The sequence below is a fragment of the Doryrhamphus excisus genome, linkage group LG16 (assembly GCF_037039965.1).
Source record: "Doryrhamphus excisus strain RoL-2023G ecotype Guam linkage group LG16, RoL_Dexc_Guam_v1.1, whole genome shotgun sequence".
NCBI classification, from domain to species: Eukaryota; Metazoa; Chordata; class Actinopteri; order Syngnathiformes; family Syngnathidae; genus Doryrhamphus; species Doryrhamphus excisus.
Genome location: NC_136372.1, coordinates 11,615,055 through 11,632,445, shown reverse-complemented (window position 1 = coordinate 11,632,445; position 17,391 = coordinate 11,615,055). Strand labels below are relative to the sequence as shown.

General features: G+C 38.8%; 2 protein-coding genes across 2 annotated transcripts; one reads left to right on the top strand and one right to left on the bottom strand.

Annotated features, from left to right (window-relative positions):
* Positions 1-1,391: 1,391 nt before the first annotated feature.
* naa60 (N-alpha-acetyltransferase 60, NatF catalytic subunit) lies at positions 1,392-7,704 on the bottom strand. Its single transcript, XM_058050132.2, has 7 exons — positions 7,510-7,704; positions 6,393-6,508; positions 6,137-6,266; positions 5,232-5,328; positions 4,754-4,988; positions 3,630-3,801; positions 1,392-2,494 (listed from the first exon to the last, which is right to left on the bottom strand). Exons 2-6 carry the CDS (start codon positions 6,500-6,502, stop codon positions 3,645-3,647), a joined length of 729 nt encoding a protein of 242 aa, XP_057906115.1. The 5' UTR covers positions 6,503-6,508; positions 7,510-7,704; the 3' UTR covers positions 1,392-2,494; positions 3,630-3,644.
* A 687-nt stretch (positions 7,705-8,391) lies between these two features.
* dnase1 (deoxyribonuclease I) lies at positions 8,392-17,124 on the top strand. Its single transcript, XM_058050131.2, has 9 exons — positions 8,392-8,426; positions 9,218-9,356; positions 9,477-9,565; positions 9,652-9,738; positions 11,052-11,167; positions 12,876-12,988; positions 13,062-13,216; positions 14,475-14,568; positions 16,902-17,124. Exons 2-9 carry the CDS (start codon positions 9,219-9,221, stop codon positions 16,968-16,970), a joined length of 861 nt encoding a protein of 286 aa, XP_057906114.2. The 5' UTR covers positions 8,392-8,426; position 9,218; the 3' UTR covers positions 16,971-17,124.
* Positions 17,125-17,391: the final 267 nt, after the last annotated feature.

The window sequence follows — 17,391 nt, the reverse complement described above, 5'->3', positions numbered from 1 at the left end:
CAGTGGTTGTCATTTTGCATAACCATGAAAACAGCCTGGCTCACTTGATGTGTTTTTGTTGTCCCTCAATACACAGTACACAAGGAGTACTGCCCCCCATTGGCAAAGAAAATATGTACAAAAACAACAATATTTACTACCTGTACTGTATAGATGCAACACTGCCCTCTACTGGCAAAGAAAATGTGCACACAAACAAATAATTCTAGCAGTATATTGTACAATACTAAGTGAAATGTTTTAATGTTGGAATATCTTGGTGTGGAAAAAAATACTTTCTTTTGATAAGAATATTAGGCCTGGAAAATGTGGAATTCTGGACCTAAAACTTAAAAGTTGAATATTTCTTTGTAGAGCAATTTAGAAATATGGAATTATGGATCTTTCCACTGCCAATGGACTGCACCATTGTCCTCACGGATGTGTTAGAAAATGTTTACATAGTACAATGTCCAGAATAAGATAAGACTAATGCCACCAGGAAGATTTTCGACACATCTTGTAATCATATTAATCTGTTTTTGGAATTATGGTCCTAGACTTGTCTTATCAAGGGCACCATGAAAAAAAACACAGATGACATTGGATCGCCATTTGTTTTGCTATTCAGTTGCCTTTTCCGGCGGAGATAACTTGACAAAAACAAGTTACAATCAAAGGAATTTTTATTGCATACAAACTGTTTGAAATGATTTTTTTGAAATTCACACCTTTGAACAACACATTTCACACAGTCACTTTTATATACGACAGAATGCAATCTAATCGGAGCAACTACAGTGTGACCAACCACATGTTGGTTGAATGTATTTACACCAACATTTGGCACTTGATAGGTGCTAATCTCGGACCTTGCACACGTCATGTCATGTAACAAGTATTTCAATTTTGAGAAACGCCCTTGTTTTTACCATATTTTATGGACTATAAGTCACTGTTTTCTTTCCATAGTTTGGCTGGTTCAATTAGGTGCAACTTAAATATGAAAATAGAGTATAACATCTTTGTAAATGTTACTTCATACTGTCACAAATCAAGGAGTGAACATTCCCATCAATAGCAGCGAGTTGGCGCTCTAGGGTAGCAACACTGCGGATGAAGAATTCAATGGATTCAGTGATGGGGAATGAGATCGGGAGCTTGGTGAATTTGCTAAACTTGCTTGTTGGACTCACTGGGTCCCAGGTATGCTTCTTGCTATGCAAATGTGACATGTAGTCCAGTGCGATTGATACTCCGGAGTGATTTATAGTCCAGAAAATACGGTAATCCACATTTTTAAAATGTGGTCATTCCATGACACTAGCAGCAACTTAAACATTTGCATTTGTAAATAAGGGACATTTCCAGGAAAATTAGGGACATTTTGGTGTTCCTACCATATCCCCCCCCCCCCCCCCCCAGAAAGTTAAAATACAGGAAACTATTAAAATAGGAGGGTGCCAGGAAAAAGGGGAGTTTCCCAGGAAATACGTGAGGGTTGACAGGTGTATGCCTGACGCGGCTATAGCAACTCCTTCTAAAAGTTTTAAAATAAGATGGATTCTATCATAGGCGGTTTAAAAATAGAATGGAATTTAGCTGCATAACATGTGAAACGCCTGTAAACTTTTTGTGTTGCGAGTAATAACAAGAAGCTAAAATGTGTTCATCCGTGTCGGTGCTAAGGTCACAAATACAGTACATTTAGATATTGCACACACACACACACAAAAAAAATCCAAATTCTTCAGTTGTCAAAAGAGAACAACTTTTTAAAATTAAAATAATTGTGTTCTGTTGTTCCCAATAAATTACTAACTCTATTCTACACTACAAGCCTTTTTATAATTAAAAGCATTGCTAGATTCACAGTCCAATGCTATTTGTTCTTGGGTCCATACGTCACATTCTATCCAGTCAAGAAGGGAAAGGGGAGGTTATTCCAAATGGGCAGCAGCAATATAAGACATACTGTACATTAAATATGAAATCTATTACCTTAGTATATATAATATACCAACAGCAGACATACAAGACAGTGGTGAATTGGATGAAGCAAGGCAGAAATACAGGCAAGGTTTGTACTGTTTGACTTTTCCGATGTTTCCATCCCGTCAAACCAAAATCTGCTTCTCTGACCTAATATCAGAAACTCCTCAGCTTTGGTATGACTGGCTAAAAACACACTACGTCGAAATTATGGAATTGTGTAGTATTGACGGGATAGATGTGATAACTAATGCCACACCACAAACCCCAGTGGTTCCTCCCAAATCACGCTGTATTGTCAACATTGCACTTGGGATCATGATGCAGTGCAACCACCATGTTCAGCGACATGCACGGAGCAACAAACCCAGATGTGTTTGTGTGCAGGTGTGTGTTAAACATGCATTGAATGAGGAGTAATATGCGGATAGTGGAAAGGTTCTGTGTCCTACACAGCATGCTGAGGATGTGCATCCTGGTGGACACAAGGGAAGACTGACGACAAACTGAAATCTTCTTACTCCTGAAAGAAAAAAGGAGAGAAAACATGAGAAGCTGGGTCCGGTGACACCGCCATTTTGTCTCAAGAGATCCCACAGTCATGCAAAATGTCTGTGTGGGAAACGCAGGATCTGCCTCCGATTCCACCTGAGGTGCAGACAATGGGCTGGTACTGAACAGCTTATGCCAGGGGTGAAAAAACTACGGCCCGGGGGCCTCATTAGGCCCACCAAGTGTTTGAATCCGGCCCGCCAGTTGCTTTCCAAGTCACAAGTTTGCAAGTCGGATGTCTTATTTAGTAAAAAAAAACAAAACAAAACAGTAAAATTAAATTACATAGTTTGATTTGGTCTGGGGGCTGCACGGTGGGCGAGTGATTAGCACGCAGACCAGTGTTCAATTCCACCCTCGGCCATCTCTGTGTGGAGTTTGCATGTTCTCCCCGTGCATGCATGGGTTTTCTCGGGGTACTCCGGTTTCCTCCCACATTCCAAAAACATGCTAGGTTAATTGGTGACTCCAAATTGTCCATAGGTATGAATGTGAGTGTGAATGGTTAATTGTCTATATGTGCCCAGTGATTGGCTGGCGACCAGTCCAGGGTGTACCCCGCCTCTCGCCCAAAGACAGCTGGGATAGGCTCCAGCACCCCTGTGACCCTCGTGAGGAAAAGCGGTAGAAAATGAATAAATGAATGAATAATTTGGTCTGATGTTTATAGTGCTCCTGAAAAAAGGGACATGAGAACATACAGCTGATAGTATAACACTTTTACAGATAAAATTAAACAAATAATTCAAGGAAAATTATAAGCATAAAATAGTGTGTGTGTGTGTGTGTGTGTTAAATATATGTTCTGGCCCAATGGACAATTTTGTTAAGTCAATGCAGCCCACGAGTCAAAATATTTGCCCACCCCTGGCTTACACCTTGCCTTGACTCTACAGTCAAAAGCCACAGAGCAACTCAAATTTATGTCAACAATTCATTTTTTTCTAGTTACATTCATCCATGAAAATTACATGCATAAATACATTAATTATTATATTGTACGAACATTAAAAAATTGGAAGTATCCAGTTGTGAGAATGTGAGAATGTATGCAGCTCTACACACAGGAAAATAACAATGGAGGTGATGCATGAAGAGATACAAACCTGGAGATTATTGTGTCACATTGTTCGGCTGTACTGTATGCCGGTCTTGGAGGCGATGTTGGACCACGGTAACAGCGATCGCAGCAGAGACTGGGCCTGTCGGTACAGCCTCTGCGGAATGGAGCATGGGCTCAGGCTGGCTAAGGTTGAACCTATGTGCTGGATATAGTCAGTGAAACGCAGCGTCAAGGAAAAAGTTATTTGCAAACAATCCATGCACATTCATTGCTTAAAATTTTTAGGAAAAACCCAAGTAAAACCAGCGTATTGAGGTTGAGCTTGTGAAACTACAAATACTTTTGGTGCTAACTTCATCAGTATGTCATGTAACAAGTATTTCAATTTTGAGAAACACCCTTGTTTTTACCGTATTTTATGGCCTATAAGTCACTGTTTTCTTTCCATAGTTTGGCTGGTTCAATTAGGTGCAATTTAAATATGAAAATAGAGTATAACATCTTTGTAAATGTTACTTCATATTGTCACAAATCAAAGAGTGAACATTCCCATCAATAGCAGCGAGTTGGCGCTCTAGGGTAGCAACACTGCGGATGAAGAATTCAATGGATTCAGTGATGGGGAATGAGATCGGGAGCTTGGTGAACTTGCTAAACTTGCTTGTTGGACTCACTGGGTCCCAGGTATGGTTCTTGCTATGCAAATGTGACATGTAGTCCAGTGCGATTGATACTCCGGAGTGATTTATAGTCCAGAAAATACGGTAATCCACATTTTTAAAATGTGGTCATTCCATGACACTAGCAGCAACTTAAACATTTGCATTTGAAAATAAGGGACATTTCCAGGAAAATTAGGGACATTTTGGTCTTCCTACCATGTTTGTTTCCCCCAAGAAAGTTAAAATACAGGAAACTATTAAAATGGGAGGGTGCCAGGAAAAAGGGGAGTTTCCCAGGAAATATGTGAGGGTGACAGGTGTACGCCCGAGGCGGCTATAGCAACTCCTTTCAAAAGCTTTAAAATAAGATGGACTCTATCATGGGTGGTTTAAAAATAGAATGGAATTTAGCTGCATAACATGTGAAACGCCTGTAAACTTTCGTGTTGCGAGTAAACTACAAATACTTTTGGTGGTAACGTCGCCCTTGCTCATAAAAGGATATAATATTGTCCAAGGTGGATGACCCCCGTTGATGTAGAGGACATATGTGAATCCATCTTTGAGGACGCCGCGTATGGAGTAGTAGTAGGGCAGGTAGTGGTGTTGCTTAAAGTCCCTGTTCTCGTAGAAGTGGATGGCAGTGTTGTTGGTGGTGAGAACGTGCAGGTATATCGCCTTACAATGGTCCTGAGCTGTCGTGGAGATGTGCTCCTTCAGACTGTCCAGCAGTAAGGAGCCTGAATGGTGACATGTGACAATTACGATATTATTAACTCTCAAAAGACATCCTCTTGGTTAATACATGGAAAATGCTACATCCTCTTAGGAAATGCACTTCTGCCACCTTCTGGACGGCTTATAACGGCACTAAACATGATCTCCTCAATTGTCCACTTGCGTCAACACCTATTTTTGCTCCCATGAAAAAAAAAAACAACATAAAAGACGTATAAATACATCTTTAGGATCGTGAACAGTACCTATGCCGTGTTTCCTGAACTCTTTGACCACTCCCAGGCTGAGGATGTAGGCTACCTGTGTGTCCACAGGAAAACTGGAGGCAAGAATATCTCCATCCTGACACACACACACACACACACACACACACACACACACACAAACATATTAAACTGGCATTAAAAAAATGATACTGCAATCCATCTCTGTTAAAGTGAATACATAATAAATACAACATATTTAATGGAAGCAGTGTACTGAGACACAGATTAAAGCATGCAACCGTCTGCATTTTAAGTTATTTTATGTAGATTAGTACGGTAAGTAGGCACTGATGATTAGTTACACGCTCCAGTGTTTCCCATGCATACATGTTTTAATAAATTTGGTGCTTCCTGATTGCCCTCGCTTTTGGACGCATAATGAGACTGCCTGAATGGAGCTTGTTGTTGCAATGGCGTACAGTAGATGGCATCATAACACATTCAAAGGCTGCTACAGACAAAGCTATCACAACTGACTTGGTCGTGCATTGCAGCGCCTGTGTTCATCAATAAAGTAATATATTAGATACACTTACATGGAGCCCAGGAAACATTATTAAATGAATATATATGCATGCATGTCTATCACTGGCTTTGTGCAAATGAGACAGTGTTGTCATACGCCTCCAATGAGATAGACGTACTGCAGTGCTGTAAGAAACACTGTATGGTATGGTATATTTATGGAGGGTGGGGCTTAACACATTGTTGGCAGTTGATTCGTCAACAAAGGTTTCATTATGCTTGTAGCTCTGTGGAGGGCTGAGAGCATGGCTTGCAATTCCCTGCCAGAACGGTGGGGGCAGTGTTGTTCTGAGAGTGGGAGGCAACAGGAAAGGCAACATACCGGAAATGACGCACTTAAAAAAAATTGTAGTCTTTACCTCTTTATGCACTTTGGTCCGACTTTTGATCTCGGCCACGATCATTCCCACAATGCCTCCTCTGAAGGTGGCGGCGAGAGAGAAAAACTTCTTGTTTGAGGTGATGTCCTGGTACCATGAGTCTGGGTACCTGGAGGAGGGGGGGTCACAGGTCAAGATATTCATCAACTAAACCTGAAAAATGTCAAATGCAAACAACGTAGGACTGGGGTCTGGTTTTATAAACATGCTGCATAGTAAATAACAAGATTCTTACTCAATTGGGAACCAATCACCACAGAGCAGTTTCACGCTCTCTATGTCATCGTGGCACAAGAACCGGAGCTGGACTTCACTGAGAGCTGTGGGAGGCACCACGTCACTCATTCACACCTGTGGGGACCGATACAGAGCAGTCTGGAAACAATGATCTACTCAGGCACAAAAAAAAAAAACGATTTCACAAACACTGCTATTTTTGTCAAGGAATTGCCAACAGAACAGACAATGACTGTTAATAAAGATAATAATAATTTTAAAAGTGTGATTATTTTCAAACCAAATCAAGCAAAGATCATCCCAGAGAATTGTGACGATAATTCTAAGCAAGAAAATCGTGATTCACATTTTTGGAACAGCTGAATATAGAATATGATCAACTTCAATCAGATTTTTACAAGTCAAAGAAGCAACTAAACAGATACACACACACACATATATATGTTACATATATATATTACTCAACTGTGTATTAACGAATGAATGTATTTTGGTGTGTCTTCTACTCTGTTTACTTGCTTTATTCAACTCCATTCTTCTGTAAAGTGTCTGAGTATTTTGAAAAGCGCTATACAAATAAAATGTATTATTATTATTATTATTATTTTATTATCCGACAGAATATCAGGTTCCATTACACGTAAGGCAAATATCTATAGAGAAATTACAGGCATGCAAAATAAAATTCACCTATACTATACGTGGCATCACGTGTTCAATTAACAAAACAAAATATATTAAATATATTGCTGCCATTTGGTAGCAATCATCTTACAAAAACATCAGTTATTTTTACATAAACTACGCTTACTCTGCAATAGCACAAAAGCACACCGCAACGACAGTTCTAAGAACAGTTTGGAAAAATCCAAATACAGATCATTAATGTTTACTTGTCATAAAGGTCATATTCCAAACCACGACAATTGTCAATTGACAGCAATGTCTGCCTTATAATATTGTAATATTTCACTCAATCGCGAATTATACAAACACGTTCACAATCTTAGTCTTTCAACTTCAGATGAATCATTAAAGCCGGGTTTCAAAGAGATAGCCAGCTTTGACGCTAGCTAACGACAGCTAACGTTTAGGCTAAGCTAACGTGTTCATACCTGTTGTCAACTCTCAGACCGAAGGAAAGTCAAGGAGATTTATATTCTTTGGTTATAAATCTACTCTGGACACAGCATGGTTAAGCACACGTTCACTTTTTGTTCTCATTACTGGTGTCGACACTCGAGCGAAGCTAAACTAAGCTAGTCACTAGTCGGAGCTCTCGAGCGGATGTTTTCTTCCTGTTTAGGGAAGCCACGCTCGTGACGTCACACAACAGAGGGTTTTTTTTGTCGACAGCGTTTTTGATACTGCCCTCTAATGGCTAATGAATGTATAGATTCATCACCCCCCTTTGAAGAACCACAGCACACAATGTTTTTCGTGTGTTATTGGACCATGGAATGTTGGAGACATTAAATGAAACAAAAAATACAGCAAAATGGTACATACAAACTAATATCACGTATTACATATCAAGTTTGGACACTAACATAGAAAACTTCACAGGGCCTTTTTTTGCACATGGTGCCTTTGTGATTTCTGTATTTGTCATTAAAAGTCTGATAAAAAAAACATGAACAACACTTCAGTTAACTAAGCGGTAGATTATTACATTCTGGCTTGGTTCCTTAAATAAACTCTCTTATCGAGTATTTATGGCATCTGTTGCTCTTCCCACTACTGGGCCATTTATAAATAGCATCCATTTATCGTTAGCCTATTATCAGGAAAAAATAAGCATGAAGTTGAAATAGAAAATGAATGAATGATATGAAATATATCTACTAGATGTTGAATATACCATACACCATGTAGCCCATCCATAACAACAACACCCAACCTATCGTCACTCCTGGCCAGCATGGTCACATGTCACATGACCCTGTGGACAAATAAATGCCTTTTTCACAGACACTATCGGTGGTCCTGTTCCAGAAGTCTTCTTCATCCCCACCCTGGCTTTGTGGATCAGGTCGGGCTAATGTTTTATTTCATTCTCATCTACCACAGTGTTTTAAAGTAGTTTGTTGTTGCTGAGTATTGTAATTATTGCAGAGTACATACCTGTACTTACAGTATTAGCAAGCTGCTAACAAGCATATTTTGTGTTTTAAAAACAAAACAAAACATGAAGAACACAGTTGTATGGAAGCCTGTCTCCACCATGAAAAGAAAATCTCAATTGTAAATCATAATTATGAGAAAATTAATTGAAATTATGAGAAAAACATATAAAGTTGTAATTATGAGAGAAAAAGTCAAAATTATGGTCATTGCCTGATTTACTTTATTAATCTACATTTTTTAATCTCATAATTAGTATTGTTATCTCATCATTTTAATTTTTTATCTCATAATTAGGATTTTTATATCGTAATTTGGACATTTTATCTAATAATTTTGACTTTTTATCTCATAATTTTTATTTTTATCTCATAATTAGGATTTTTATCTCATCATTTATTTTTTTAATCTCACAATTAGGATTTTTATATAATAATTTTGCAATTTTATCTAATGATTTCGACTTTTTATCTCATTATTTTTATTTTGTATCTAATAATTAGGATTTTGATATCATAATTTGGATATTTTACATTTACATATTTATATATAACAGCAACAGAAATGAGTTCCGTGTTGTTAGGAGTGCAGGTGTTACTTTCACTTCTCCCTCCCACAGCATACACAAAGATTCATTCAAGCAAATCATTCCTTCTTTTTTAATTTTTTACCAACGTCTGACTTCTCAGTGACTTTTAGGATGCGTTTGGTGTGTACTTTGGGTGTCCTTGTGGCCCTGCTGCATCTGTCTACATCTTTGCTGCTGGGGGCCTTCAATATAAAGTCATATGGGGACAAGAAAGCTTCCAACACAACCTTGATGAACATCATCAGAAAGGTAGGATTTAGCATACCCGTGACCACTAATGAGGATAAGCGGCATAGAAAATGAATGGATGGTTTGCAGCGTTCAAAATAACATGGTGATGTTTATGTTTTGTTTTGATGCTTGTTGCAGATTGTCCACCGCTATGACATCATTCTGATCCAGGAAGTCAGAGACAATGATCTCTCAGCCACCAAAAAACTCATGCAGCATGTCAACAAGTTAAGCTGCATCATAGCCTATACAGTGATTTTTATGACAATGGCATTCATATGCTCACTAATTCATATTGTGGATGTTTTTCCAGAGGTTCTCCTCAATTTAGGTACAAGCACATTGTCAGTGAGCCTCTTGGTCGGAGTTCTTATAAGGAGAGATACCTCTTCCTGTACAGGTGCACACTCACAATACATTATAGTACAGCTTATTTGTTTCAGACATGTTACATCACATGGTTTACATTTATACATTTCATAGTCTGAATTTGTATCCTTATTTTTTGGAATTTGTAATGAAAACTGCTGTATGACACTAGTTTGAGATTTAATTTTTTTTGCCATCCAGCCAAGATAACTTGTCTGATATACGGTAATCCCTAATTTATTGCAAAAACTTGGTTTCAGACCCAACCGCCATAAGTGAATTTTCTTCAGTATTAATAAAGATAATATTTTTTTGTGGTTAGAGCATAGAAAACCTGTTTATGAAAAGACAATATTTACCATGGGCTGCACGGCGGGCGAGTGGTTAGCACGCAGAGACCTGGGAGACCTGGGTTCAATTCCCCCGTCGGCCATCTATGTGTGGAGTTTGCATGTTCTCCCCGTGCATGCGTGGGTTTCCTCCCACATTCAAAAAACATGCTAGGTTAATTGGCGACTCCAAATTGTCCATAGGTATGAATGTGAGTGTGAATGGTTGTTTGTCTATATGTGCCCTGTGATTGGCTGGCGACCAGTCCAGGGTGTACCCTGGCCCGAAAACAGCTGGGATAGGCTCCAGTACCCCCTCGACCCTTGTGAGGATAAGCGGTAGAAAATGAATGAATGAATATTTCCCATTATTAGAGCCCTCTATACAAGAAATAACACCCCTATAGTCACCTTTCCACTCATATTACTCAATATAGTAGATATAATAAGAGAAAACAAGGAATTTAAGACATAAAGACATAGACTCACATGCTTGTTTCTTCTTCTTCGTAGTCTGGATGTCTGGACAGGAAGTGGCCACAACAGTAGCCCATATTATTATGATGATGACTATTGTTATTATTACTATATTATTGTACCTACAGCAATATTTATTATAATAACACTGTTGCCGATCGAGTCTACTGTGATTTAATAGTGACACCTAGTGGCCAGTGTAGTACAGTTCATCAACATCTTGTATTGCCTTAAACTGTATTAGTATTTTAGTCCATCTAGTATGCTTGGAAATGACACACACACACAAACACTAAGGCATTCAGAGTAGTGATCACCAATTTTCAGTCATGTTCCCAATGTTATGAGCTAAACTTTGCCAAATCGCTATCATTAGCTGGGGTGTCGTGGTCAAGGCTGGATCTAATCTAGGCAGCCGCCTGAGTTTAGACAATGTTAAATATGGAGAAGGAGATCTCCTGTAAAAGGCTTTTGAGGAAATTCTTGAGGAATCAGTCAACATATAATGTTGCTACAATATGTTGTTATTTCTTTCCAGGGAGCAGATAGTATCTGTGGCCAAAAGCTACACTTACGATGATGGATGTGAGCCCTGTGGGACAGATACCTTCATCAGAGAGCCCTTTGTTGTCATGTTCACCTCCAACGATACTGGTAGGCTCTGGAATAATTGATATTGAATAAAAATGTGATATCAGTCGATATTGGTATCAGATTTTACGTATATGTTAAAAATACTGTATACAACACAGGAGATACAGTATGTCATGTTACACATATCGGTATCGGAAATTGAGAGCTGGACAATATTGGTAAATTGGTTTACAGCAGGGGTCTCAAACTCAATTTACCTGGGGGCCACTGGAGCTAGGGTCTGGGCAAGGCTGGGCCGCATCAGGTTTTCAAAAAAAAAACAAAACGCATTTATTAAAAACAGAAAAATATACAAACTTTTTCAGTGCTTTGCTTCCGATTTTCTACAATAAAAGCTCTGATAAAACATTCCACTGTTCTCAAATATCTTAATTTTTATTTTTCATAAGATGAAAAATAAATAAACAAATCAAGAATAAGGAAAATCAATCAATCAGTAATAAATAAATATAATAATAATAATAATAAAACGGCAAATAATAAAAACTTAAGAAACCACATATAGTTGGTGGGTAGACAAATTATTTTTTTCAGATTAAAATGAACAAAGCATATTAGAGCCCTGTAGACATGACAAAACACGACTATAGTCACATTTATACTCTTTTTATTTACAACATATTGCGCAACTGCAGGGTCTTGAGACACATGCTAACTCTCAAACTAGAGAGCTAGCGACCTAAACGGTAGCCTTCAAGTTATTTCCTTTAAACTTAAATAGCCAAAAACTTACCACTTCCACACGGGTAGGGAGGATAACTATTAACAGTTATTTAACCTTTAACATGAACATTAATCAAACATAATAATTTTTTCTGGGTACATGATACCATACAGCATCCATATCAAACTTGCGCGAGCTGCACTAACATTAAACTTTCATATCAAGGCGGGGGCCTCAAACTAGTGTCCTGCGGGCCACATTTGGCCCGCGGGCCGCATGTTTGTTTACAGCAAAAACACCAACACCGGACATCCCTAATTACAACAGTTGCTTTTATTGCAATTGTTGATCTAAAATCTAACAAGAACGTCAACGTCCAGCTAGCAGGAAGATCTTGTTGGGTAATCTTTCATTTATAGTGGTTAATTAGTTCCAGATTTTACTGTCATAAGTGAATTTTCATCAAGTAGGAGTCCATATTTATAAATTTTCGCATCTGTCTATGACCTTGTAGGTAAAGTTTTTAACATTATTAGAGCCCTCTTAACATAAAATAACACCCCTATAGTTACATTTACATGTGCATTACTCAATACAGTAGACTAAACAAACCATTTAAAGCACAAATAAGACTCAGGCTCATGTGTGTTGCTATAAAATGTGTTCCCTAGGGGAGCAGAGTGAGTAGCAGACAGGAAGTGACATCAAGCGTTTAGAATTGAGTTTCATATTACCATGGGATAGTAGCTTGTGTTTTTTTCGGGATCATTGTGCCTGGTGTGAGGTGATTGTGAGACTCATGGAACATTGCAGTAGCATTGCTGACCCTTAGTGACTAGTCATGTTTTCTGTAAATGTATTGTCACATATTTATAAAGTACTACAGACTTAGCATGAATCAGATGTGGTCTCTGGTGAAAATGCCTATAAATGAAAGAAAACATACTAAAAAATATTAAGAAATATTGGGTCCACACCATGTAACAACAATGTTAACATTGCACAGTGTCTCATCATGTCTGTCATCATTCTATTGTTTTGCAGCTGTGAACAACTTTGTTCTGATCCCACAACACACTTCTCCTGACTACGCTGTGCAGGAAGTGGACGAACTTTACGATGTGGTGACCGACGTCCGCTCCAGATGGAACACCAATGTAAATTTCAATGAGCGTGTACGTACGTACGTCAGGAAGTATTGTGAGGGACTCCCATACGCTTGCCCTCCAGGATATCATTCTTCTGGGAGACTTCAACACAGACTGCAGCTTCATCACAGTGGCAGAGTGGGATCACATCCGCCTCTTCACGGACAAGAGCTTCCGTTGGCTGATCCCTAATGAGGCTGACACCACCGTCTCTCACACTAATTGTGCATATGACAGGTAAATAGTAGTGATGGGCGACAATGTATATATTGTAATCTGATATTAATGAAGTAAATACAGAAGGCATAACAAATTAAACCCTAAAATCAATTCTCTAAACCAGGGGTCTCAAACTCAATTTACCTGGGGGCCACTGGAGCTAGGGTCTGGGCAAGGCTGGGCCGCATCAGGTTTTCCAAAAAAAAAAAAAACACGACTATAGTCACATTTATACTTTTTTTATTTACAACATATCTTGAGACACATGCTAACTCGCAAACTAGAGAGCTAGCGACCGAAACGGTAGCCTTCAGCTTCCATATCAAACTTGCGCTGGCTGCATTAACATTAAACTTTCATATCAAGGCGGGGGCCTTAAACTAGTGTCCTGCGGGCCACATTTGGCCCGTGGGCCGCGTGTTTGAGACCCCTGCTCTAAACCCTATAAATATGTCTCCTTGAGTTATTAAACAGTTTCAATGAAGTTTTACACATTAAGAGACATTACTAGCATGCAAATATGCAGTGTTATACTTACAAAATATGCACTTACACATAGTGTCTTCCTGCTGGAAAATGTTGAGTGACTTGTGAAACAGTGACCTCTGGTGGAGTCATCTCTGCAACAGTCTTTTCCCCCCTGCAAATAGCGTCATCAAACCACTCTATTGAAGTTCATTCATTCATTCTCTACCGCTTTTCCTCACGAGGGTCGCGGGGGTGCTGGAGCCTATCCCAGCTGTCTTTGGGCAAGAGGCGGGGTACACCCTGGACTGGTCGCCAGCCAATCACAGGGCACATATAGACAAACAACCATTCACACTCACATTCATACCTATGGACAATTTGGAGTCGCCAATTAACCTAGCATGTTTTTGGAATGTGGGAGGAAACCGGAGTACCCGGAGAAAACCCACGCATGCATGGGGGGGAACATGCAAACTCCACACAGAGATGGCCGAGGGTGGAATTGAACCCTGGTCTCCTAGCTGTGAGGTCTGCGCGCTAACCACTTGACCGCCGTGCCGCTCTATTTAAGTTACGATAAGAAAATTTTAAAGCAGAAAGTCAAGGTCATGATTATAGTCACAATAAAACACAGGAGAAAGATTTTAGGCAAACACACAAAAACCTTTTTCTTACTGATCTTTTGCTGACTGTAAAATATTTGTACTACTGATTTTAGGGAGACAAAAAATTTTCACAAAATTTTCTAAAAAAATGAGCATGATTACAATTGTTTTCAGCTCCTGTATTGTGTGTTGTGTGTTTTTAGGATAGTGGTGACTGATGACATGATGAAAGGAGTACTGCACCACAGTGCTGGAGTATACGACTACATGATGGACATGAAACTCAGCTACAGTATGGTAAAAATGTTATCTACGCTTCTGCACACGAAAGGGTCAGCCAATCGATACACTTATCTCAGTCAGGTCTGGAACCAATCACAAAAAAAAGGGATAACTGTTTCAATGGATGACTGTTTATGACTTTCTAAATACATTTTAACATTGTTAGAGCCCTGCTGACATGAAATAACACCCCTATAGTCAACTTTTATTCATTCATTCATTTTCGACTGCTTATCCTCACAAGGGTCGTGGAGGTGCTGGAGCCTATCCCAGCTGTCTTTGGGCGGGGTACACCCTGGACTGGTCGCCAGCCAATCACAGGGCACATATAGACAAACAACCATTCACACTCACATTCATACCTATGGACAATTTGGAGTCACCAATTAACCTAGCATGTTTTTGGAATGTGGGAGGAAACCGGAGTACCCGGAGAAAACCCATGCATGCTACAGGAACACTGCGATGCATAGCAAGCTACCAAGCTAACTAGTTAGACTCTCTAATTTACTTATTTGAAGCTTAAGATGTTAAGTGTTTTAAACGGTGTGATGAAGGACAATGAAAGAAGCCAAAAAGTACCACTTCCACACGGAACGGGAGATCTTTTTTTCGGACATGTCATGGCTGACTACAAGCAGTCTGAAGATAATGTAATATAATGTCATGTTTCATCAATCTAACATTACTGACACCTTGTGGCCAGAATACTCGATATAACTTGTCTTTAAATATTTTTTGGCTAACAATAGGCCATTGGCAACCATGACACAGCAATCATTTATTCATTAGTTTAGTCCCTGGCTATATCATGGTTCGAATATCTCTCCCTCACAATATCATGGTTTTTCAAAAAACAATAAATTAATAGATGATCACTGTTTCATTGTTGACTATAGTATGTTATTAGTCCAAAAATATTGAAGGACAAGTTATATGCATTCCGGTCACTAGGTATCAGTAATGTTATGAGACATCCATATTGCATGGGGACTAGCTAACGAGGTTCTTCTCTTGTTCCGTGTGGAAGTGGTAAGTTTTGGGCTTGGTTGTCCTTCGTCCTCACTTTGTTTTAAACACTTGATAGTTTTCTATACTTGCAGCAGCCGTCTGTCATGTTTCTACAGTAATCCCGTAGCTTGCACAATGTGTTGTAAACAAAGAATAGTAGGACGGTAAAAGTGACGAGCGGGGTGTTATTTCATGTCTAGAGGGCTAGTGTTAAAGCAGGGGTCTCAAACTCAATTTACTTGGGGGCCACTGGAGCTAGGGTCTGGGCGAGACTGGGCCGCATCAGGTTTTCCAAAAAAAAAAACAAAAAAAAAACGCATTTATTAAAAACAGAAAAATGAATAAACTTTGCTTTGGTTTCGATTTTCTACAAGAAAAGCTCTGATAAAAGATTCCAGTTCTCAAATATCTTACTTTTTATTTTTCTACACAAAATAAGATGAAAAATAAATAAACAATCAAGAATAAAGAAAATCAATCAATCAGTAATAAATAAATATAATAATAATAATAAAACGGCAAATAATAAAAACTTAAGAAACCACATATAGTTGGTGGGTAGACAAATTATTTTTTTCAGATTAAAATGAACAAAGCATTATTAGAGCCCTGTAGACATGACAAAACACGACTATAGTCACATTTATACTCTTTTTATTTACAACATATTGCGCAACTGCAGGGTCTTGAGACACATGCTAACTCGCAAACTAGAGAGCTAGCGACCTAAACGGTAGCCTTCAAGTTATTTCCTTTAAACTTAAATAGCCAAAAACTTACCACTTCCACACGGATATGGAGGATAACTATTAACAGTTATTTAACCTTTAACATGAACATAAATCAAACGTAATAATTATTTCTGAGTACATGATACCATACAGCATCCATATCAAACTTGCGTGGGCCGCACTAACATTAAACTTTCATATCAAGGTGGGGGCCTCAAACTAGTGTCCTGCGGGCCATATTTGGCCCGCGGGCCGCGTGTTTGAGACCCCTGTGTTAAAGTATTTCAATAGTCATGAACAAGTTTTCTGTGTACTAACGATGAAAATATTTTCATTTATCAATATTGGATCATACTTTCTCCTAAATTCACTTATCACTGTCAGGTCTGGAACTAATTAACCGCAAAAAGTGGAAAGAAATTGAATGTTTTTCCACTAGATAGCAAAAGGTAAATAATTAACCTATGTTTGTACCTGTTGCCATTCATACATTTTTGTTTGTAAAATATATGTAAAATATGTACAAGTAAAGATTATGAAATACAGGTACACTATATTACAGTAATGAGTGATAAAATATAACACATGCTTTATCCCTTTTCTCAGGCTATGGCTGTCAGTGACCATTTCCCTGTGGAAGTGAAGCTACTTGGTTGGAATAGCGTTTGCCATTGAGTCTGCAAAACAATAAAATTCAGCCATTTCAGTGCAAATTTGGTGAGAGGTGTTTTTGCAGCAGACTCCACACTCCTGTCCCTGTCATGGAATCTGTGACGTCTTATTACAAATCCCTAAAAGTAGCAGAGAACTGCCATCATATAATGTAAGCCAAAGGTGTCCATAATGCAAAAGCTAATGATGATACAGTATGTTTTGTTCAGATAGATTAGCATATTTTGAGTTTTTAGCATCTTTGATGTGCAAATGTGTCTCAGCATAGAGGATCTTTGACCAGCATTTCTGCAGTTGATTCCTAAGTACAGCAAAGTCCATCACGGTTCAATGTTTGACTCTGGTCTATTCATTCATTTTGTGCCGCTTATCCTCAAAAGGGTCGCAGGGGGTGCTGGAGCCTATCCCAGCTGACTATGCGCAA

Coding starts and splice junctions, on each gene's coding strand:
- naa60 (XM_058050132.2), bottom strand. CDS start 6,502: ATGAGTGACGTGGTGCCTCCCACAGCTCTCAGTGAAGTCCAGCTCCGG. Junction 5,329..6,136: donor GGACCAAAGTGCATAAAGAG/GTAAAGACTACA, acceptor TGTGTGTGTCAG/GATGGAGATATTCTTGCCTC. Junction 4,989..5,231: donor GTTCAGGAAACACGGCATAG/GTACTGTTCACG, acceptor GTCACCATTCAG/GCTCCTTACTGCTGGACAGT.
- dnase1 (XM_058050131.2), top strand. CDS start 9,219: ATGCGTTTGGTGTGTACTTTGGGTGTCCTTGTGGCCCTGCTGCATCTG. Junction 9,566..9,651: donor CTCATGCAGCATGTCAACAA/GTTAAGCTGCAT, acceptor ATGTTTTTCCAG/AGGTTCTCCTCAATTTAGGT. Junction 13,217..14,474: donor ACTAATTGTGCATATGACAG/GTAAATAGTAGT, acceptor GTGTGTTTTTAG/GATAGTGGTGACTGATGACA.